Below are 15938 nucleotides of genomic sequence, written 5' to 3' on the forward strand. Positions count from 1 at the left end.
ACTTGACATACGCAGTTACTATTTTGTATAATTGCGGGAAATATACCGCCTCGCGTACCCTTTTTAAAGTCTTTCTGACCCCTAAATGACCCGCTGTTTTCGCGTCGTGTAATTCCTTCAAAATGCTTAATCGAAGCGAGGCTGGGATGACTGGTTTGTACTCGAGATTTTCGTTTGTTGTTTTTGTATGAAATAATAAATTATCTATTATTTCATAGTTTTCTGCTCTATTTCTTATCGCATCGATATCTGTGTGCTCAAAGCTTTCGGGGTCTTTCAAATATGCATAGATATTTCCAAATTCAGAATCAGCTTTCAGTTCAGCGATAACTGTACCTCTAAAATCTAAAATTTTTGAAGTCAACACAGCGCATTTAAGTTCATTACCTTCATCGTCCAGTTTTATACGAGAAAGTGCGTCAGCTACATTGTTTTCCTTACCCGGTTTATATTTTATTATTAGATTATATTCTTGGAGTTTTAAAGCCCATCTTATTAACCTGGGCGTTAGGTTTTTTTCCCCGAGTAAAGTCTACCAACAGCCGCATGATCCGAAAAGACTGCTACTGGCGCTTTGCCGAAATAAACTCGAAATTTGCGTACAGCCATTAATACGGCTAATGTTTCTCTCTCTGTAGCTGTATAATTCCTTTGTGTGTGATTCAACGTTTTACTAAAAAATGCCAAAGGAAGGCCATTTTGCATAAGAACCGCACCCACGCATAGTCCGACGCATCTGCTGCAATTTCCAGGTTTTCGTCCCCCTCCGGGAATTTCAAAACAGGGGCATTGATGAGCGCTTCTTTTAATCTTTCAAATGCGGTATTTGCTTCCGCTGTCCACGTGAATTTACTTTTCTTTTTTTTAATTACTAACAGTGGTTCAACAATATTGGCGAAATCTTTTATGAATGACCGATAGTAAGAACATAACCCAAGGAAAGAAGAAAGTTTCTTGGCGGTGTTGGGAGGTGGGAAATTCTTGATTGCTTTTATATTTGAATCTTGAGTTTCTATACCCTTTTGCGAAATTTTATAACCCAGATATTTAAGTTTTTTAGTTGCGAACTTGCATTTTGAGGCGTTAATTGTAAGACCGGCCCCTTTTAATAATTTAAACACTTCTTCTAGATCTTTAATATGTTGTTCCAAAGTACTACTCGTTATAATTATATCATCTAGATAGATAAAAGTCGATTTTCCTAGGACAGGCTTTAGAACAATGTCCATAGCTCTCTGGAATGTTGATGGGGCCCCACACAACCCAAAGGGCATGCGTAAAAATGCATAAGTGCCCGATTTTGTTATAAACGCGGTTTTATGTATGTCTTCGGGTTTCATAGCTATTTGATATTAGCCAGACAAGTCCAAAGTTGTCATGTATCTAGTAGATTTAATGTTTCTAATAATTTCCTCTATAACCGGCAAAGGATAAACTGGGAATTTAGTAATACTATTCAGTTTTCTGTAATCGATAGCAAACCTCCAAGCCCTTTTATCCGAAGGAGAAAACTCGTTCTTTTTCCTACATAGTACGACTGGACTCGCGTACTCACTATTTATGGGCGTTATTATTTTATTCTTTAACATATCCTGAATATGTTCTTCGATGATTAAGTCTTTTTGTTTATCATAACGATACGGTTTAGTCCTACAAGGTTTTTTGGCAGTTAACTGTATCTGATGCGTAACTATTTGACAGCTACCAGGCTTTTCTGAAAACAAGTTAGAAAAATTACTCACCACTTGCTGGATGGTTTGAGTTTCATGCTCATTGAAATGGCTAAGGTCAACTTGCGGTTGTTTCACAGGTTCCACCACCCTCTGGTCCATCTCCAGCACAATAGAACTGTCCTGAAAATTCGATTTGGCCCTCGTGGCCCTTAAAAACTCCATACCTAAAATAAGAGGATTTTGCAAATGTTTTACTACAAAAATTAATACTTTGAGACTTTCCTCTATTACCCGTATGTTTAATGATAATTTCCCGATGCAGTGACAGGTTTTTCCTTGCGCCGCTATAATTTCTGTGTTTTTGTTTTTAAATAGTAGTAACCTATTAAAGTTCTTCTTAAAAAAAATATCACTCATAAAATTACCTTCTGCTCCTGTATCGATGAGGGCTTCTACTGGTACATCGCGAACCAGGATTTGTATAATTGGTAGATGTGAGTTCTTTACGATGACCGTATTTAAGTGTCTTTTTGAGGGTTTTTTTAAAACTTCCGGGGTCTGGATCCTCGCTTTCACCGGCCCCTCTACTCGTTTAAAGCTTTCCTTTCAACTTCTGCCTTCTGGGTACGCGGACGTTTGTTTTCGAATTTCCTTTTTGGGCCTTGACCTTCGAGGTTCGATGAGTTAGCTTGATAGCTCTTTCCCCACATAAGAGCGGTTTGCATTTCTGGTCTGCTCATTTGAAGATTGCCTTCGGGTACTTTGATAATAGGTTGCCCCTCTAGCTTTTTCCGCTATTCTGCGATTTTGAAACTTCACCGCCAATTCGAAGAGCTCCTGCAATGTGCTTGGGTTTCTAATTTCGAAGTAGTCTTGAACAGCAGGTAACAATCTTCGTAAGATTATATCAATAATCTCCGCGTCGGGTTTCTTCCCATACAGCATATCCGTCAGTTTAATTTTTCGTAGAATAAAGTCCGTCAACTCTTCTATATTCCTTTGATAGAAACTATATAGTTCGGCTTCTAGCCTTGCTCGATCTTTCACTATGGGGAAGGCCTTTAATAACGATTTTTTGAAATTTTCAAATGTATATGTCTGGCTTCCAAATTCCCCTAATAAAAATTTGCCTATATTCTTCCACCATAGCGCGGTCTGTCCTCTTAGTGCAGATGTGGCGATGGCAACTTTTTGTCTTTCAGGCACAGGGTAGAGCTGAGAGTGGTTATCGAGGTTTTCTAGAAATATCGCCACCGAATTTTTTCCGTCGAAATTGACGTTTGGCTTGATTGACTCTCTCAACGTCTGGACCAGGTATCCAAATCCTTCCAATTGGCTTGCCATTTCTTGTTGTTGTCCCGCGGCTTCCATCCGATTTTCGGCCATTTCAGTTCGACAAGTGTTCGACAAGTGACTGCTAAGAACTGGAAGTAGACAAAAGTCTTGAGAAGGGTTTTAATCCCTTTTTATTCAACTTTAGAAATTACAAATGCGTGCTCTTGACGCTCACAAACTACGCCGACCCGGCGGGAAAATAAAAATAAGAAACTAAAAAGAGATAATAACAAGAGACTAACTACGAGGCTCTCTAAACGTAACTAACCTCACCGCGTTCTAAATTACCGCTGATAATTCAGCAAACTCTGAAGATTACGTTGAAAGATTAACAAATTGCCGAGGCAAGCACACAGGCCGAAATGCGTGGTTCCTCAATTTCTGACCAACTACCTCCGCGCTCGTGAAGTAAGAAAAGCGCACTTTGAACTCGTTTCCTTTCTATTTAACTCAGAATACTTACGCTGATAATTTGAATCCTTGCGCGTTCTACTAAAAATTTACATACTCTGGCATTGGCAGTTGCAGGGAAAAGTAAGGCTTGACAGGAAAGATAGATTAAACTTAAAATAAATGTTAGTTAAAATAAATATAAACCCTACAGTGTATTGAAAAATTTAAGCTACTAGCTTCAAATGTCCAAAATTCCGGAAATATTTAGTTTCCGGTGTCTTCTTCTAGTGAATATTGGCAGCCACAAATGTTGTCAATAATAATCGGTGATGTTATATTGATTCGTGCCAATTTTTCAAAGAGAAATTTTCCGAGTAAAATTTTTAAAGTAATCCATGTTCAAAATATAAAAATTAAGTTCCTCTTACGCTTTATTTATATACATCAACACTGCTTAAACTGTCCTTTATCCAGGAGGAATAAATAAACTTTCCAAATAAAGTTATATCAATTTACATAAAAGTTTAGGTAAATTGAATATAACGAGCACTGTTTGCTTTAAAACCTATGTCTTTATGGAAGACTTTCTAAGGCATATTGGGTCATATTTACTTTATGCATGCAAAATATATCAGTTAGCATAAAAACTGTCCATCCTGTATATTAAGTGTTTTTGTAAAAAAACTGATAACTCTGTGATGTGATATCTGCATTCAGTTTTCGTGTAAAATAACTCACTGTCTTCCATATTTTAAGTTTGATTTCACGAAAAATTCTCTCAATTAATGTGCTGATTTAAATGAACAAAATTTTAATATTGTTGCTTGCGTACGGGTTCTAATAGATTTAGATAGTACTCAGAACTGACGCTGATTTAACAGCTAACAACAAGAACTGAGAGCAGATGCTCTCTCCGGCCTTATAGAGTATTCACCTTGCCGCCAAGATATTTCTAGTACTTTCTGCTTCTCAAATTTACTGGAGGACAACACGCAAATCGAATTACGGTTATAGTTAATCTAGCGATCAAATACATTTATTCAATTAGAGTAGCTACTGCAGTGACACAAGGGTCGCACCAAATATCGCCAAATGATCGGCCCGTTTGGGGACTTTTGGAGATTTTTTCTCATATTTGGCAACAAAAATTAATGTAGCCGGTAGTCTCGTGCGATAGGTCAATAAAAACAGAGGTAACTTCTTAACCCAGTCCTGTTGGTTTCCGGAAACCACCAATGACAGATTATTAAGGATAGTTCGATTAAACCTCCCTACCATGCCGTCTGACTGGAGATGTAAAGGTATCGTTTGGGTTTGTTAATACCAAGTAGCTTGCAGAGTTCTTAAATTACAGCCCAGCTAAAATTTCTTCCTTGATCGGAATGTAACTGTGGAGGCACCACGAACCTGGAAATCCAATGCTTTATTACCTCTGCTATGTGATAGCCTCTTGATCAAGAATAGGATACGCTTCAGACCACTTAGTGAAGTTATTGATGACAACCAGAATGCATTTGTTTCCATCAGCATTTCATGGCAGAAGTCCCAGGATGTCAAAGGCGTTGGGTTCCAAAGGCTCTCCTACATTGTAACATTCCTGTTCTCCTCGCTTGCGTTCCTTCTTCGATCCTTTCCAACACTCGCAGGGATCGCAAGATTGGCACCATTTTTTCACGTTATCCCTTGCATTATTCCAGGAGAAGCGCTCTCGAACTCTGTGTATTATCTTCATTATTTCGAAGTGGTCTCCTATTGGACTGCTGTGTAATTCTTTGAGGACACCCGGGGTTCGGGAATCTTGGAATTATCAATTGCCATCGGAAAGCCTTTCCATCATCCAATTTGATCTTCCGGTACAAGTTACTTTAACCTGTCAATTTCCTTCGCGACTGCATCAGAAACTCTTTAATGAATTTGTTGTTCGGCAGCAGAAACTCTTTCTTCAACTTTTCCAATTTTGTTTCAACTGTATCTATTCTGCCTTCCGTAGCCTCAAATTTGTTTCTATTATGGTAGCAATTTCTCGTTTGATTTCCTCTTGACCTGCTTCAGTACCTTCTTGAACTGATTTGACTTCCCCTTCCATTATGTGGCAAACTTTAGCTTGCTAAAAAAAAGAGCTTCGTTTTCTAAAAAATATTTCTATCGGTCTTTTAGTATTTAAAATAATAATTATTCTTCCGTAAGTGTAGCTTGAAGGGAGAGATAAACAACTTCACCTCTTATATATAAACTACGCGCTCTTTTAACTTTCTCCCATCAGGGCCTATAACAGAATAGCAATCCCTACATCGAATATGGTGAGACATAATTATTGAATGAGAAGTGTTCGGACCGTTTATGCATGCGCCAAGCTTGGAGATAAGCGATTCAAAATCCGCGTATATGTCAAAGGATACTGTTACGAATTTCGTATCTATCTGAATAAATAATTTTAGTAGAATTATAATTAAAATCATTGTATTTCTTCGTGCAATGCAGCGCGAGACAAATTTTAAGGGAAAGCTAACTGGAAAATATAAAAATACAGGAGCACGTGCATTTAACATTGAATAAATGGATATTTCAGTAATTTGTATTTAAATTGAATAAATGTTATTGACTACTGTGTTAGCTGTAATCGTAATTCCATCCCCTTATTGCTTTCCACAAATATCGAGAAGCAGAAATTACTAGAAATTTCTCACGAATGATTGAAAGCTATAGGTCAGAGAGAGAAAATCTTAGTTCAGTTGTTTAGATAGTTGCTTAGTTATTGTTGTTGGAGTTTGTTCAGCGTAAACTGAGATAAATCGGATTAGCTTTTTTTTTTTTTTTTTTTTAAATGTGCCGTGCATTACGTTCTATTTAACAGTTTTAGTAGTTTGAACTATAACTACTGATTATTACTGCGTGATATTGTGAACATTTGTACGAATATCTCCGAGGAAAATTCCAGCGTTCTGTTATATTTCTATTGATCAGAATAAATTTTGCTAACCTATTAGAAGATTTGTGCATTCAATCCATTACGAAACCGCACTCACGCAACAATCCTTTCAGGTTTAATTCATATTAGCAACATTTTTCTTCTTCTGAAGGCCATGAATCTGACAGTTTTGCACAATACATGAAAAATCAGTTTGCGTCGAAAACGGATGCAAACCATACGGACAGTAAAATGCAATGCCATTTTGTTTTGGCAGAGATCTTAGAAGCCTATTTTATTATTTATGAAGCAATAATAACTTTTTTCATTCTCATTCAAAAACAGAAGATTCACGTGAAATCTGTTCACTTTCTTTTTAATATGGAATGGAAACACCTCTTTTTTCTTTCAAATTAAAAAAAAATAAAAGAATGAACGATATTTCTGTTAATGTTTTCTGTTTTAGTGAGTTTTAATTTAGTTATTTAGTTTTAATTTAGTGATGATTACGAGTATGATATTTAGTGATGATTTTGCAGCATAAACATGAAGAAAAGAGCACTTAAGTTAGATCGACCTATAGATATCGGATGCTCCGTATTAGATGTTAGTTAAATCCTTATTCACGACTTTAATTATGATTTCATATTATGATTTCGCATTACGATTTCATACTAAATTATTGTTTACTGACATATTCGTTATGCTATGAAATTAAAACAGATGACATATATGAAGAAGTGTTAAAAATTAAGATTATTTTGATTTATTTAATTTCTCTAGAAAACACTTTGCATATTCAAATAAAAAAAAAATAAAAAAAAAAAAAAAAAAACTAGGAAAAGTGTAAGATGAATTCTCAGAGACTCTCGCTACAGAATTTGTAGAATTAAAAGCAAAGACTTATGGTCTCATAACTGACAGAGAAGAGAAAAAACTGCTAAATTTATATCTAGATATATTGCGAAAAAGCATGCTTTCGCACATTGATTATAAGCACTGTTTGCTTGAGTTTGTTTAGTATTAGTTTGTTTAGTATTGTTTGTTGAGTATTGACAATGAAGAAAATTCCCTCGAAACTTCAATAAATTAATTCTATTGAAATTAGGTAAGTCGGCTTCGGTGCATTTGAGGATAGACTATATATACTCTTAAATTGTTTTCATACTTTAGCTCATGATCATTTCTAAAATCAAAGAAGTTGGTTTTTAAGTTTTATAATTTTTATAAGAAGTAACAATTTAGCTGCAAGAAAAAAATTGTTACTCCTTTTAGAAACATCCTTTATGTATGTTCGTAAATTTATTTTAAATATACGCATGACTGTATGTAGATATAAATAGTCAAATAGGCAGGTGTATTATGCATATCATCGACATCTTACTGAAAACAAAAATCCGCTTTTCCCACCTAAATACATTTTCAGGTTTTTTCCTTGTGTTTGATGCATTGTGTTATTTTAATGCTTATTTAAATTATTTTCTAAAATTTTATACTCTACTAGCAAGGAGAGAAGCAGTTTAATAAAAGTTTATTATTTTGAAATCAAATTCTATTTTTACCATAGCAACTAGATCGTTAAAGGAATTTGTTTGAAGTGCAAAGATGTTTAAGATTAGGAATTTGTAAGGTGCCGATAATATGCTTTGATAATCGAAAAATATGCTGTCGTCAAAAACCAGGAACATTTGCGTTGTCATGTCAGAAAATATATGATTCCAATATTTTTTAACATTCAACAAACCAAGTGGCTGGCATTGAGAATAAACTGGGACCCAAAATGAGAGTGCAGTATTCATTGTATGTTGGAGATGAAAAGGATATCATCTACACCTTGTCACTTAGAATTCCTGCAAACATCACAGCATATGAGATAATGGAAATTGCGGAAGCTGCTGACGATAAGTATAAGTGAGAATTTATTTTAACACTTCTATCTAACACTGCTAATATTAAGCAGTTAAATATAAATGTTCAATGTTATTTTAAGAAATAGATTCTGAATGTTTTATGCAGCAAAACATAACTAACAGTCGGTGGTGTGGCTATAGCGGACGTGGTTAGAGCGAACACATACGATTTCGTGGTGTAGTAGTCTGCATGCTATGCGCGTATTCCATAGGTCCGTGGTTTGTTTCCCGGCGAAGGCGTTGCTCTTTTTTTCATGATTCCTGCTTCCCCAAAAATACCTAATGTCTGTACAAGGCATGTGGAAAGGAGAGGGAAAATACCTTATATAGTTACTAGATGGAAAGAAAGATATGACAGGAGAATTCTTAAAATGTTTTTAAACGAGAGAGTGATTTTTCGATGCGTTGAGACGATAGTTCTGGAACCACTTGGTCAATAATGTTAGATGAAAAGCCTCTGTCGGTAACACCTGCTTTAAGTTAGCTCTTTGTCAAGAGTTTTAACACCTCCAACACTCGTTATTCGACAAGTTAAGCTAACTGAGAAGTGGAAATAATGCTTCGAAATAGATAACTCGCATTAGAATTATATAATACATCTCATTAGCTTTATAACCTGATGTATCCCAACATACATCTCGCACTTTCCAAAACACTATTCGAATTATAATCGAATATGAATTTTAATACGCCTTTTACTGATGAAATCTGTATCCTTTATTGTCATCTAACATTATTAGTTTAAAAATTTAATGGAATACCAAAGCAATAAACGTTAAAAAGGTATAAATCTGTTTACATATAATTTAACTCTTAACAAATAATACAAGCTTGCTTCATAAAATTGTTACTGATTTTAATGAATTTAAATTAGCTAAATAGATTATAAATAATATTTTAAAGGTAATTATAATATAAATTGCTCGCTCGCCTTTTTAAACTTAGAACTAAAATCAAATATTATATGCTATATATGCTAAGCAAAATTAATGTGGGACAGATACATACTATCTATGAGTATGCTGTCTGTAAACATAACATCAGAAATGGCTGTCAAAGGGGCTAATAAACTACTAGTTCGGTTTATAAATAACTTGAATATTTAATGAAAACAAGAATAGTAACTATAATCTATGAAATGATTACATTCGTAGAAGGATATTATTTACAGGTGTAGAGAAGTTGCCGTCTTTTATATACAAGCGTCTTTCATCTTAATAGTGAATCGTCTGAATTCTATCACCAGCAAGAAAAGAGTTCTTTCACACAGCTTCCAGAACCAACAATATTATTTAAAACAGTATTTTAAGTGGCAAATCTCTTTCGAGTGGGACAACTTTATTTTTACCCAAGTTTTCTGTTGTTGCACTCGATTATATAATAATAATAAATAAATTTTTGCCAATCAAATTGAATTATTTATATTTAAATTGCTATGATATTATAGTGCGAATGCATTTTAAACATAGCGAAATGTAATAAAGATAAGAACTTTTAGATTATTAAGTATTTAAAAATTAATAGTCAGCATAATGAAGGATATGAACAAATTTTAGGGATTTTGTGGAAAACTGTATTTTAGAGTCAAATAAATATTAGAACAGGTGCAGTTGTCCTAAAATTAATTAGTTTCATTAATGTAAATAAAAGAATATAAATAAAAGATATAAATAAAAGAAAAATAAATACAAGTAAATAAATATTAACTAACCTTTATTATAAAGGCATAAATTTATTTGACAAACTAGTTCCAAAACTTAAAGATTTTAGACATTTTTCTAAATCGTTTGATGTTTCGAATTCTTTTAGGATGTTTTCAATTCTATCATCCAATTTTACATATGCTTTTTTGCTTTTTATTTCAGGGTTGCCTAATTCTCTGGTTTTCAAATTAAAAGACAATTTTTGTGTTTCATCTTTCAGTATTTTAACTAATAAGTGAATTGTTGGCTGGTTTCTGACAGTGGTTGCATTTAATTTGGAATTCCAACCTTCAGCAGAATTATTCGTCCTATGACGTTGTCATAGGACGAATACTTTAATGGGCTTATTTTGGATTGTCCATCCACTGTTTAACAAAATAATCAATGGATGTGGTACGTTTGTAAATGCTAAAAGAATTTCCCCATAAAATGCTCTAAGCATCATCTATGTATTCTATTGGCAAGTAAGCTAGTGCAGAAATCAATCTGCAGACATTTCTTATATCTTTGTTCTCTTTATGTTCCTTTACTAGACCCATTTCTTGTACCTTACGCCACAAACATTGATTAAAATTAAAGTTACAACCGGAAATAGTCGAACTGGGAAATTCTAACATACAGCTATTGATGGCTGCGGCTTCAGAATCCAATTTTATAATGTCCGGCTTCCGCTTAGGGCACCAACGTTTCACTTCCTGAAACATAACAATGTAAATTGCTTGTCTCTTATCAGGCAGAAATGCAAAAAGGGCTGGATTAATGTTGGTATCAGTTGCTGAACTCCTTAAGTCGACGTGTGTTGTATATATTTGAGCAAATTGTTTCGGACAATTTTTAAATTTTCCATCTAAGAAAAAAAGTTTCCATTTTCCAAAAGGTGCCAAGATTTTTCTCCTCCAAATACTAAAATCCTGTTATCTCGGTAATTTTTAAAGTCTAAAACGAAGAAAGTTTTTTCCTCCATTAAAAAGCATAAGTGTATCGTTTGCAGACTGACTGTCGTTGGCATTTTGGGGATTTGGGATAGCTCCCAAAGCCTTTCTCCTCTCTTTACATAAAACAGTCTTGGCACTGGAGTGTATCGGTGTTTTAGTAACGAAATCATAATCTTCATGGGCTAATCTTTGGAATATGGTAACAGGTAGTTTGGCGACATTTTGGTAAGGCGATAAAGGTTACTAGGTCTTTAGCAGTGTACATGGATAGAGTCAAGAGTGTGCGCAATGCCATTTTTGTGCAATTCTGGGATGTTTTTTTAAGTGAAAATAGGTCGACGTGTACATGGATACCATGTATGTGGAATTCTTAAAAACGCGGCAAGCAGTTTGCGATTCTGCACTTTCTCCTAATTTCGCACCTAATCTTCGTCATGATTAAGCACTTTTGTTCCATAAAAGTTCTAGCATAAGCGTAATTCGGCTAGCAGATTGTTGGAAAAAAATGTTGAGGGAAAAAAAAAAAAAAAAAAAAAAAAAAAAGCCTTTACTTTGTGAAAACAAAATGGAGTCCAAACAAAAAATAGCAGGTTGCTGTAGCAAGGTTGGTCGCCAAATTTTCGCCAAAAAATCGCCAAGTTACCATAATCCAAAGATTAACCCCTTTCTGATATAATTCTGAAACGATGTGTCTTTTCTTTTATACATACCCAACTCATTCCTAATTTATTTTTTCTTTGTAAACGGTTGGGTAATCATCTACAACTAAACATTCTTTCCCTTTTTTTGTAGAGACTAATTTTGTTGAAATGGCTATGGGTTCCATCACAGATTTTTTTCGACTCTATAAAACGATATGCATACTTCATAAGGATCAAACATCTACTGAGAAATTGAGAAAAACCTTTTCTCTTAAAAGTATCGGCTTATCTCTACAGCAGCTGCAAAGCTCAAAACAACACAATAGATGCAGGATGTCCGCTCTGCCCCCCCCCAGCTACCCTTACGTGTCCGATGTAGCGATGTCCGCTCTGACCACGTAACCAAACAGTCAATACTATATGATAAACAGACGATAATTTTAATAACCGAATCAAACAAATTAATTGCTTCAAATTTAACTCGTACGATGTTTACACGGTGTGGATTTTGATGCTTACTGCTCCATAATACCTTTTCACCAACAATCAAAAAGTCATTTCTTTAAGTATATTTTATTTAAATAGGCTATCTCAACAGGAAGTCTAAACTTTCATAATGTATAAAACTGAATACTGAAACTTAATGTACCGCAAAGGCATAATATAAAGATATTTATACAGTAATTAACTATTAGTTTATTAATTATGTACTACGATAATATATGCATTATTACCACATTTAATAAATACAGAGGCTGTTCACACATTTTTTAGACGATTTCGGTAAGCAGTAATAAAAAATCATTTGCTGCAAAAGAAGTAATTGCAATTGTACTATGTTTTTAAAAGTCAAAATTATCGTCTGTGGTTTGAAAGTTTTGTTTTTATTCAAAATGGCGAATTTAAGAAAGCAGTGGTTCGAAGGCTACATTTACGCTCTTTAAGAAGAGAAATATGCATACTCCGTTATCCAAAAACGATGTGAGAGTCATGGTTTTGTGATATCTAAAGCGTCGATAGGTAATATCATCAACCAAAAAGGGAAAAAAAAAAAAAAAAAAAAAAAAAAAAACGTCAAATTGGAGCCTCAAGTGGGACAAAAATTCCAAACAAGTATCCAAGGAAAAAACGGACATCTTCGACTATTGCAAAGGTACGTTGTTTAATGTTAAAAGAAAATCCCTTTAGTCAAAGGACAGTTGCAAAATCATTAAAATGCTTGGTGTCCACTGTAAACAAAATGATAAACGTTGAGTTAAATCTTAAGAAAGCGAAAAAACGCAATGTGCATCGTCTTCTTCCAAAGCATATCGCTCAACGCAGGTCACGCTGCAAAATTCTATATGAGAAACACTTTCTTAAGAAAAATGGAAAACAATTGTCACAACAGATGAAGCATGGGTGTATTTAAGTGATTGTAACAAGAAAAGAGCCAAATATTATCATGCCATACCCTTCACTGATATCCCTACTAAATCTACCGATGTGTCACCTATGGATTTTTGTGCTTTCGGACTTTTAAAAACTGCATTATCCAAACGTTGTCCCAAAACCCTAATAGGACTCTGGAAATCTGTTCGGGAGGAATGGGATAGAATATCTCTTCTGCCACTTCAAAAGGCATTATTATCCTGGAAATTGCTGTGTCGAAAGATAGTTCAGAATAAGGGGTGTCAAATATAACATTTAAAACACAAGAATTTTATGTAATTTAGTTTTGTGAATACAATATACATTGCATAAAAATTGTGTGAACAGCCTTTGTATAAAGAGAAAAATATTTGCATTGATTTCTGATCATTCTCATCAGGCCTAAAGTTAACTTTTTCAGCCGTTTTGATGTTGCGAAATTTCAACCATGTCGTAGTTCTCTTTTGCATGATATAAATCTACCAGTGTCAGGTTGATCAGTCCCGCCTGCCACGAGAGTATAAAAGTTTCCTCTTCGAGGTATTCTCATTGAGAAACCCTATATCAACAGATATGTATTAAGACTGACATTCCACAAGTAAAACAAGAGAACTGAGTCCTACAAAATCATTGACAATTTTTAATGTATTGATAAACAGTTTCATTTCATGACGGAGTTCTTGCTACATTTTCTAATCTGTTTCTGAAAAACGTCTTAACCAATATTATTCCTTAAACCGCTAATCATAAATTTATAATCATTACTAGCAGCTTCGCTGCCAGCCTTCGTCTTGCTTTTAAATGTACCGAAAAAATGGCTGATGGGAACACTAAATGTTAAATTTAAAAACTGCGTAGAATTTCACTCTGCGGAACTACTTCTCAGCAATAAATAACATAAAAGAATACAAAATACTAAAAATTCTGAAAAGCAAAGCATAATTAATGATATTTTATCTTATAATTTCAAGAGAAAAAAAATTGCAATGAAATAAGCTATATCCTTTAATACAAATATTAATTATCCTAATTAAAAAATTTCCGTTGAAGGAAGAAAATCACGCAGAACTTTACAATATCTTACAAACAGTGAAATAAGCGAAAAATAACATGAAAGAAACTCAAAAACAAAAATTCCGCGCACAATTTTACTCTGCAGAACAATTTTATAAAAAACTGATCTGTACACCACATGAGTTCCTTGTACGGAATACTAAATTATACGCATTTTTTCTTGCATTTCATTTAAACTTTTTAGATTCAATTAAACCTACTTCGCCAACAGCGCATAAACCACAATAGAATAAATGCATTCTTTAAAATTCACTCTATTCGTTTACCATAGCGACACTCTGGCGCCAGGTTCACATAACAGTATTATATTTCGTTCATATTATAACTCAGAATGCACAAAATTTATATCATTTAAAGAATTATCTAATAGTTGCCGTATGTTCTATTCAAATACTATAATAAAGCTAGAACTATATATAAAAGAAATTAAGCAAACAAAACAAAAAAGAAACAGTTTTTCACAGACGATTGAGTATTTCTCATTCAATTAATTCAGTTTTCACTTCGCGACAAGGCAAAAATACATAAAAACTCAAAATATCTGTATTAAAAATTACGAAGTAAATCTTAAACGCTTATTTCCTCGAAAAAATTCCAGAAAGGATTAAGCATGATTTAAATATTAAAAGAAGGCGTTATCTTTGTTGTTACGAAGATAAGTTTCTCTAGATTGGCAACAAATCCGCTATCCTGCTGTTTCAAATGTAAACAAGAGCAATGGCCGCAATCAAAATCATTATTAGGCTTAGCGTCACTTAAACAATTTTAAAATTGTTGATAATTCTAAAAATATTGCAGACAGATTTATTAAAGGCATAAAAACCTTAACTGGAAGATAAGAACAACATAATTCAATCATTTTTAAAGCAAAAAATGTACAATTTACAAACATATAAGAGTAAAGAAAATGAGATCACTGAACTGGGTAACAGAGTGGATATATATAGTATATATAAATATATTTATATATGTTTGGTGCTTCCGATTGCAACCAAAATACGAGGTGCACATTAGCATGTTATAGCAGTCCTATTTACAAAATTTCAACGTTCTGAGGCTACTCGTGTTTGAGTTATGCGAGATACGTACATACATACGTTCGTAGAGACGCCACGAAAAATTCTCTTCAGAATTCATTTTAAAGCAGTTTTATAATTTTTTTGGAGGAAAAGAGTGTTTTATTCTGTCCTTACATACAGATATCACGGAAATACATCGTTAAATTGCATTTGAAAGAGGTAACCATGGATATTTTCGTTGAAATATGCTGCCTAAAACTTTTCGCGATTACAATACTTTCTTTTTACTTCGTACAATGAAGTAAAAAACATCAATAGAAATGTATTATATATGTAAAAAAATGACAATGAAATATGATAATCTCTTAAGAGTGACATAAGAAATACGATGAAAAATTGTTGCCAAACCCATATTTCTAAAAGAATGAAACTATTTAAAATGATGCGATTTCATCAAAAATCTATCAACAACAATAAGGCAGGAAAATTGTTGCCAAAATCACATTTTTAAAGATGTGAGATGTAAGAAGTGTACTCGGAAGCTTCATTTAAAAATTTTTTTAAGAATACAAAATATTATCATTTTTCCAAAACTCTTTTTGTAAAAGCACTCGCAAGGATGAAAGTTTAACGTGTACAAAAATCAAAGGGAAAAAAACTGTACATTTTTAAAAATAAACTTTTTTAGAAAAAATACCGTTGAAAAGGTGTTAAGCTCCCTTTGTTAAATAAATTTGTATTTACTCGATTTATTGAAACACGAAATTTATTTTAAGTTCGTAAAATAGCTAAGTGCCTACGTTTCATGACGATGTGAAAATGGAATGTGTAGAGTAAAATCTCGCTTTCCTATAGCCCATTATGTCTCAAAATGACGCGATTTCGTCACAAAATATAAAATTTAAAAAATTCTAATCCGAATTTCGTAAAAAATCGC

General features: G+C 33.6%; 1 protein-coding gene across 1 annotated transcript in view; it reads left to right on the forward strand.

Annotated features, from left to right (window-relative positions):
* LOC118199006 (uncharacterized protein CG3556-like) overlaps window positions 1-15938 on the forward strand; it is a 60117-nt gene that overhangs the window by 35384 nt on the left and 8795 nt on the right. The window contains exon 6 of the mRNA XM_085822891.1: window positions 8058-8220. Within this exon, the coding sequence (XP_085679017.1) occupies window positions 8058-8220 (163 nt within the window). The remainder of the gene's footprint in view (window positions 1-8057; window positions 8221-15938) is intronic.

The sequence above is a fragment of the Stegodyphus dumicola genome, chromosome 8 (genome assembly GCF_044657685.1).
Source record: "Stegodyphus dumicola isolate Sdum_Otavi_A_Nest chromosome 8, ASM4465768v1".
NCBI classification, from domain to species: domain Eukaryota; kingdom Metazoa; phylum Arthropoda; class Arachnida; order Araneae; family Eresidae; genus Stegodyphus; species Stegodyphus dumicola.